Consider the following 8,125-nt stretch of genomic DNA (forward strand, 5'->3'; position numbering starts at 1 on the left):
GGGGCCTGCGCTGAGCTGGGCCCGAGGGAGGACGCTGAGGGAGAAGCATTTTCACAGATCCAGCGGGAAACTCTCTACAGCACCATGATGTGTTACAGACAGTGTCCAGTGGACGGGGATTCCTTCAAGACTGTTGAATTAAGAGTTGGTTTAAACTTTTTTGTGGGCTTGTAAAAAGCTTCTGTTGCCATGCAGCTCCCGGGCAGCCGCAGGAGCTGCTGCTCATGGAGACTCCTGGCAAGGGGATCCAGGGAGAACCACAGGCAGAGGCACCTCAGCTCCACACTGTGTCTCACTGGGGCTTGTTCTGGAAAAACAGCCTTCTGGGAACTCAGCGTGCACTGGAACTGCTGGACGGGATTAACTACTGCTGCACGGTAAGGCCGCTTCCGTCTGATGCCCGGAAAAGGCTGGAAATAAATCCCTATAGATTGATATATACAGAGAAGATATTGTTTATTGTAGTGCTGGTGGTGAGGGGGATATCTCCACCTAACTCACCCACACTTGTCATGTGTTTTAGTTTATTTATACAGTAATTATTGCTTAATATTGCAATGTCATTATAACATCATCTAATTTACATAATTTACTAATGTTATGGAACTGATTTACATAAAGTTATCTTATAATTAGTTCTTCTGTACTGTGCTTGCACTTCCCCAGTTTAGGTGGTCTTTGGGGTCTTCTTCAATGAAGACTCAAGATTTTCCTGAACATTTCAACTTTGTCTTCAGAGCATGCACAGTAGTGGTGTTCTTTGGTCTTTCTGGATTGAACCGATCTAAATTCTCCATTTTGTGGCTAATTTGCTTTACATTTGCCAATTTCTCATTAGTACATCCTGCTGCTGCCCAGTATAGCTAAACTTGTCTATTTTTGAGATTATTCACCTGGTGAATTTCTGGTTATTTAAGCATTAAGGGACTGGTTAACCATATACTGGCTATTACATTGTACAGAAAGTTATGACTCAGGTTATATTATACATATTGGTTATATATATATATATTGGTATCTTATAGCTCAAGCTATGTAAACATCTTGTAACTTTGACCCAAGTTATGTAGGTATCACCTCCTAATAAGAGGATTTGTTTAAGATATTCCAAAGTGTGTGTTGTGACTCTGTGGTCTGTGGAGGGCATCTCATCTTTGTGTGTTGGTGCATCAGGGATGAACATTCTCCCTGGGTGACATAAAACCAACTCCACAGTGAAATAATGCCATTTCCAAAGAGCAAAAATTCTTCCTCTTCCTGTCCTGAATGTTTAAGGAGCTCAGATCTTTGCAAAACTGTTTCTTTCTAGTTACTCCTTGAACGAGGAACAAAGGAACACCAAGGTTTGCCAGTTCTTTCTTAGTTTATCCAAGTCCTTTCTGAGAGCTTGGGAGAATGGTCTCTGGCAGCTGGGCATCTGTGGGGTTGAGACTCTTGTGTGTGATAAAAGACCGGGGGAATTAGGTGGCTCAATACCTTTGAGGCCCTGGACTTTTCATTCAGTCTTTGGCCTGGGGCTGGATTTTCCCTTTCTTTCTGCCTTTTTGTTTTAAAATCCCCCTTGAATCAGAAGATGCCACGGCCTGGATGCAGTTTCTGTAAGGGTGAGTGAGGTTTTTCCCTTGGAAAGCAAAGGCAGTGGCCAAAAGGCAGCTCAGGCTCAGCAGGGGCTGCACCCTTGAGCTGGGGTGGAGCACGAGCTGCTCGGGTGAGCTCTGGGAAAGGCAGCGCTGTCCTTTGTCTCTGGGAAAGGCTCCTGTTGTGTTTCAGTTTCTCTTTCTCCTATTCCCCTCCTCTTGTGTTTCTCTTCCCCTTTCTCTTGTTCCCCTCCTGCTGTGTCTCAGTTTCTCCTGTTCCCATTCTCTGCCTGTTGTGTTTCTCTTTCTCCTGTTCCCTTCCTGCTGTCTCTCAGTTTCCCTTTCTCCTATTCCCATTCCCTGCCTGTTGTGTTTCCCTTTGTCCTGTTCCCCTCCTGTTCTCTCTTTCTCTTTCTCCTTTCCTTTCCTTTCCTTTCCTTTCCTTTCCTTTCCTTTCCTTTCCTTTCCTTTCCTTTCCTTTCCTTTCCTTTCCTTTCCTTTCCTTTCCTTTCCTTTCCTTTCCTTTCCTTTCCTTTCCTTTCCTTTCCTTTTTCCTTTCCTTTCCTTTCCTCTTTCCTTTCTTTTCTTTTCTCTCTCTTTTTCTCCTGTTCCCCTCCTCTTGTGTCCCTGTGTCCAGAGCTGCTCAGGCCATGTTCTGGCCAAGGGGACGGCCAGCAGGGTGACCAGCAGGACGGCCAGCAGGGTGACCAGCGGGGTGGCCAGCAGGGTGACCAGCAGGGTGACCAGCAGGACATCCAGCAGGATGTGACAGAGTTTGGACACAGGACATGCCCAGAGCAGAGGGTTGGTGTTGCTGGCAATGCTACATTAAATATGACGTAGTAAAATTTAACACAACTGAATAAAATTTAAATTGAAGTTTATACAACTCACATTTTATACCATTAAGTACCATTTACTACAACTGACATTAAACAGACACAGCTTAGAAGTTTATAACATTAACATTAAATACAATTTAAATTGAAATTCATACAACTTAAAATTAATATAAGTAAATCTAATTCAATACAATGTAAGCCTTATTTCATACAACTTAAAGTTAATGCAAGTAAACACTATTTAACATAATTTAAATTTAAACTGATAGAACTTAGTTTTATGCAATTAAATAAAATTTAATAGAATTTATACATATATATTATACATATTTTAAATTCATGCAACCTAAAGTTCATGCATGTAAATGTTGTTCAATAGCATTTAAACTAATACAACTTAAATCTATACAGCCAAATACAGTTTAATACAAGTTGAAATTCATACAACTTTAATACAAGTAAATACAAATTAATGCAATCTTAATTTAAATTCATACAACCTAAAGTTAATGCAAGTAAATACTATTTAATATCACTTAAATTTAAAAGGATACAACTTAAATTTATGCAGTTAAATACAGTTTAATACAACATAAGTTTAAATTCAACTTAAAATTAGTACAAGTAAATACAAATGAATGCAATCTGAATTTAAACTCATACAACCTAAAGTTAATGCAAATAAATGCTACTTAATGCCCTTACATTTAAACTAGTACAAGTTAAATTTACACAGTTAAATACAATTGACTACAACTTTAATTTAAATTAATACAACTTCAAGTTAACACAATGCAAAATAAGATTAACATCTATCAAACTGACATCAATAGCTACAAAATACCTACAAAATCAACTTTTTGCAAAAACTATGCGTCTTTTCTTTGGCCCTGTGGCCAGGCTTCGTGGGTTGGGAATGAACATGTTTGTATTTTCCAGTCTCAGGTATTTTTGCCTCCTTGGAGTCCAGTTGATGTTTTCCATTCCAGGGATTTGCATGCGTGAGGTCTTTAAGTAATGCTCTTCTCCTTCCCTCAGGAACTCTTCGATTAGTGCCACCTGCAGTTAGAAAGAAATGCTGTCACAAGCAAGTCCATTCCTCTCCATAAAAACTTCAAAGCTGCTGCAATTACTTAATTTCCAAACTGATAATCATCAGAAACAAAAATACACAAAGGCTCTGCTCAGACAGCTGGTTACAGCCTGACTTTGTAATTATTTTTCTTTTCTCCATTTCTGTTTGGATTCAATTCCTTCATTGCTGTAGAACAGAGCTCAAGATGCACACCGTGCATCGTGGGGGGATCTAAAGAATCCATCTGCCCATTGCATTTTAAGCTGAAATAATTTTAAAATAAAAAATCCCGCTCTGCCGAGCTGACAGGCATTGGGTGGAGTGTGGCTTCTTCAGGCACAGCACAGAGGAAAGGTGTGGTAGCTGAGATGGAGACAATACAAACAACACGCTCCATTTTCAGAGGGCTTCAAAGCTATTTTTTATTCTAGCATGCATGCTTTTTATACATTCTTAAAAAACTCCTAAGTTTACACTTTACTCATTGGTCAGAAGAGAAACAAAGTGCTCACTGGAATAGAGAGTTGCAGGTTTCTCTTATTTATCCTTCTTTTTCTTTCTTGGTTTCTATGTCAACAACCTTGGTAGGAAATTCTTTAAGGGGCAAACCTGGATCCTCCCATCAAACTCCTCTGTAGCTCAGAGAAGGGGCTGCAAAACCTCTTCCACAGAAAGGACTGGGAATTAATCCAGGTGTGGCTTCCTCTTGTATTGATCCCGAGCTGTCCCTGAGGTGCCCCTCAGCCCACAGCTCTGGCCATGCTTTGGGTTGGTGAGGGGAGTGGGTTTGGGTCAGTGGAGGGGGGGAGGTGTTTTTGGGTGGGTGTTTTTGGGTGGGTGTTTTTGGGTTGGTGTTTTTGGGTTGGTGGTTTTGAATTGGTGTTTTTGGGTGGGTGTTTTTGGGTTTGTGTTTTTGGGTGGGTGTTTTTGAGTTGGTGTTTTTGAGTTGGTGTTTTTGATTTGGTGTTTTTGGGTGGGTGTTTTTGAGGTTGGTGTTTTTGGCTGTGGCTGTCCCCGGATCCCTGGAAGTGTCCAAGGCCAGGTTGGACCTGACTTGGAGCAACATGGGATAGTGAAAGGTGTCCCTACCCGTGACAGGGAGTTGGAACTAAATTATCTTAAAGGTCCCTTCCAACCCAAACCATTCTGTGATTCTATGATTCTAAGCTCGTGAAAATACAGTTACACAGGCACCTAGCAACATATTACAGTGCTACAGATGCATGATTCCTGTCTGCATGTGTATGGTGGGGGGTGTTTCTGAGAGAGGCAAGCAGGAAAGTTTATTCACACTTCCATCTGCTGCCCTGGGGTGTTGGGGGCACAAAGAGTCTGGGAGAGAAGCTTTGCCTTCTCCTCCTCCTGCCCCTGGAGCTGTTCAGGGGATGGGATGCACATGGCGCTGTGCATGATGCTGTGGGAAGGAGTTTTGTGCTGTGCTGGTGGAGCTCAGTGGGCACTCGTGCCTGGGCTTTGGCTCTGTGCTGCCAGGAGATCACTGGCACAGGGGCACGGGGAGCTTGGGGCTCTCAGAGAACCCCATGGGGTGGCTCTGCTGTGATGTGCTCATGCAGAGGATTAGACAGAGGACTGCTCGTGGCAGCCTGGTTTAGGAGAAGTTGAGATAAAAGCCTGGGAAATCATGGATTGGCCAAAAGCATGTGGGGAGTGTGGGGAAGACTGATCCCATAGGGCAGGGTCCAGAGCGGGGCTTGACCCTGTTAACAACCACAACCACTGAGCCTACAGGACTCTTCAGCCAGAGACCAAATTAGAGAGTCTGCACGACTTTCCTGTGCCATGAAAAGTGCCTGTTCTATTCTGGGGGCAGTGCTGGTGTGTGCCTGAGCACAAATGGCAGAAGGAAGCAGGAAAATGGGTCCCAGGTGCTGGGTGGCATGTGGGGTGAGTCATTTAGGAGTCAGTCTCGTCATCTGGAGGTCGTGATTTCGATCCTCACAGGGGGCACCAGTCTGTGGAAACTTCCTTTGTGGATCCCCTGGATGGGGACACCCCTGAAAGTTCTGTGCCAGGAATGAGAGATGGACAGAACTTCAGGTTTTTTGGTCCTTAGGTTGTTTATTTTTCTCTCATCAAAGGTTTGGTACCTCACCTACATCTCAGACTTAGTGTACAAAGAGAAGGCACCAAAAGTCACAAGACGCACAGATTGAAGGTCTTTTAAAGCTATTTTGTCCAATTAACTCACAGAAGGTACTTTATTTCTACTTTTTTACTAATAGCTACTTATTTTTTTGTTCACACAACATCTGTGTTGAGGTTCTTTCTAACCAATCCCTTTGTGCTCCCAACTGCAGAAAATGGAGTAGATGAAGAACAAGAAGGAGATCAGACAATGCCCAAAATCCTCTATCTTGTCTCCTATCTATCTCCATACTAAAAACCCAAAACTCTTAAGTTTTTCACCCTGTGATAAACTCTACTGTTATCTATTTCTCACACTTGTAGATTCCAATTCATTCCAAATCTTGGAAGCTTTCTCCATGGATGAAGATTAAAAGCAGTGTTCCTCTGGGGGTCAGGACTTCTCAGGACAGGCAGAGAAATATTCCCTGTGCCCTGGGTTCCAGCCCAAACAGGGCACTAGAACAGCAGCAGGATTTACAGCAGCTCTTTAGGATCACCCAGCAGTGCCTGTGCTGCTGGGGATGCCAGCAGGCAGCAGCAGAGGAATGATGTTCCTGCCTGGAGCTGTGCTTTGGCACGGTCTGCCTGTGCTTTCCATGTTTATAGAATAAATGTGGGCCCCAGCCCCCCAGTAAGAGCTGCTCTGGCACATCAGCTGCAGTTTCTGGTGCAGCAGATCTGCTGCACTGGTGCTTGCACAGCAGGGATGCAGCCAGACCCTCACAGGCCCCACAGGCACCTCCCTGGCACCTCCTCTCTTTTCTGCCATTTGAACAGAGCAGATTGAGGGACATTTCCTGCCCAGGGAGCAAACTGCTCTCCTGCCCTTTGCTGCAGGCTGTTACCTTCTGTATTTTGGTCCACACACGCTCTCCAGTTCTTCCTGCCAGGATGTCCATGGCATCTGCCATCAGTGACTGCAGCTGTGGCACCAAGATACAATCAGTCAGTGTGGAATTCACAGAGAAATCATTTCTCTGAATACACAAATTAAACCCTAATTCAAATCCTTGGCACTCTGATGATTTTGTGACTCATCTTGCACACGCTGAGCATGGCAAACTCATCTTTGCTCCAGTCCTTGCATTCTTGTGATTTAAAATACTGTGCTATTGCCTCCCCACAGTCCCCTTGCAGGGCAATTTTATGCAATTAAATAAAATTTAATAGAATTTATACATATATATTATACAGTATATTATACTATATATAGTCCTGGCACCCTGCACCCCTCCCAACCCCTGGGAAATGTTCAGGTGCTCTTAATTCAGAGACAGAGAGACAAGGGTTGGGTCCAGGGTGTGCTGCCCTTAGCATCAGTGTTTAGGAACAAACTGGGGAAAACTGGTACTTGAGAGCTGTGCTATTGCTGCACTCTACACAATTCTCTTCCAAAAGGCTGGGTTAAGCTAAAGGGAATGCAAACAGAAGTTTTTGGAGTCTCTTCACAAGCGTTTTACACAAGGAATTAGGATCTACTAGCACTATAGGTGTCAGCATTCCTGGAGTGTGCTCAAGGCACCGGGCTCAGCCAAAGGTGCCCTTCAGGGGAGGAGGAGAGGCACCATCTGTCCACTGATGCGCAGGAGATGTTTCCCCCTCCCTCTTTTCTCCCCAGCCCCCTTGGACACCATCACTTTTGGCTGCAGCCATCATGCCGGTGCTGGATGCTGGAGCTGGGCTGGGTCAGGGCCCAGCCTGTGCTTCTCAGCACCCCCAGGGGTTCTCCACCAGCTTGGGGCACCTCTGCAGCAAGCCTGACAAGCCACCAGGAGCAGGCAGGCAGGTTTGTTCTGAGACAGGGAGCTTGTGGTGCTGGGACCCAGCACAGAAAATCAGGTTTCCCTCCTTTCCCCCTCTCCTTCTCAGCTATTCCCTGATTCAGGCTGGTTTGCTGCAGGTGCCTTCTGAGGTCAGAGGTATCAAGGCAGCAAGAGCTGAATCATTGCAATCATTTTTCCAGACTGATCTGGGGAGGTTTTGGGGCAGAGAAGGGATTTTCAATAGGTGCTGACTGTTGAGTCCTGGTGGTTCTGTCAGTCACCAGATCAGCTCCTCCTCTGTCAAAGCACTGAAGGAGGATTTGAGAATTCTTTTAGGTCCCCACATTGGACAAAGGACTTCCAGAGCATGGGGTGTGTTGGATTAAGCTCTTTTCTGACCCAGAGATGGGGTAACTGAGAGGCATTTTAAAAACCTTTATTCTATTTTTCCTATGTAAACCTTCTCTCAGACTTTAAGAATTCTCTACAAATCCATTTCCCACAAGGGTGGAAGTACAGAACTCTGCCCTGGCCCTTCCTGCTCTGTCTCTCAGCCTCCAAAACAAGTGTTGGAAATCAAAACCTACCAGCTTGTCATCCTCCTGAGAGATTCTCTGCAGGTAGGGAACAGTGGCCAGCTCAGCCATGGCCTGGGCCATCACCTGGGCCTGTTCCTCCCCTCTCTGCAGGTGGCTGAGCAGGCTGGAGTGGTGGAAGTGC

The 8,125-nt window shown here is 44.7% G+C and overlaps 2 protein-coding genes across 2 annotated transcripts in view; one reads left to right on the top strand and one right to left on the bottom strand.

Annotated features, from left to right (window-relative positions):
- The window catches only part of G6PD (glucose-6-phosphate dehydrogenase), a gene marked incomplete at its 5' end in the record, with an annotated part of 29,453 nt that extends 27,107 nt beyond the window's left edge, over nucleotides 1-2,346 (top strand). The window contains 2 exons of the mRNA XM_031065465.1: nucleotides 196-377; nucleotides 2,215-2,346. Coding sequence (XP_030921325.1) covers nucleotides 196-377; nucleotides 2,215-2,346 — 314 coding nt within the window. The remainder of the gene's footprint in view (nucleotides 1-195; nucleotides 378-2,214) is intronic.
- A 925-nt stretch (nucleotides 2,347-3,271) lies between these two features.
- The window catches only part of SPATA16 (spermatogenesis associated 16), a 17,798-nt gene continuing 12,944 nt past the window's right edge, over nucleotides 3,272-8,125 (bottom strand). Inside the window, exons 10-12 of the mRNA XM_031065466.1 lie at nucleotides 7,993-8,124; nucleotides 6,488-6,565; nucleotides 3,272-3,478 (exon numbers count right to left, since the gene is read on the bottom strand). Coding sequence (XP_030921326.1) covers nucleotides 3,272-3,478; nucleotides 6,488-6,565; nucleotides 7,993-8,124 — 417 coding nt within the window. The remainder of the gene's footprint in view (nucleotides 3,479-6,487; nucleotides 6,566-7,992; nucleotide 8,125) is intronic.

Source organism: Geospiza fortis, unplaced genomic scaffold (genome assembly GCF_000277835.1).
Source record: "Geospiza fortis unplaced genomic scaffold, GeoFor_1.0 scaffold757, whole genome shotgun sequence".
NCBI classification, from domain to species: domain Eukaryota; kingdom Metazoa; phylum Chordata; class Aves; order Passeriformes; family Thraupidae; genus Geospiza; species Geospiza fortis.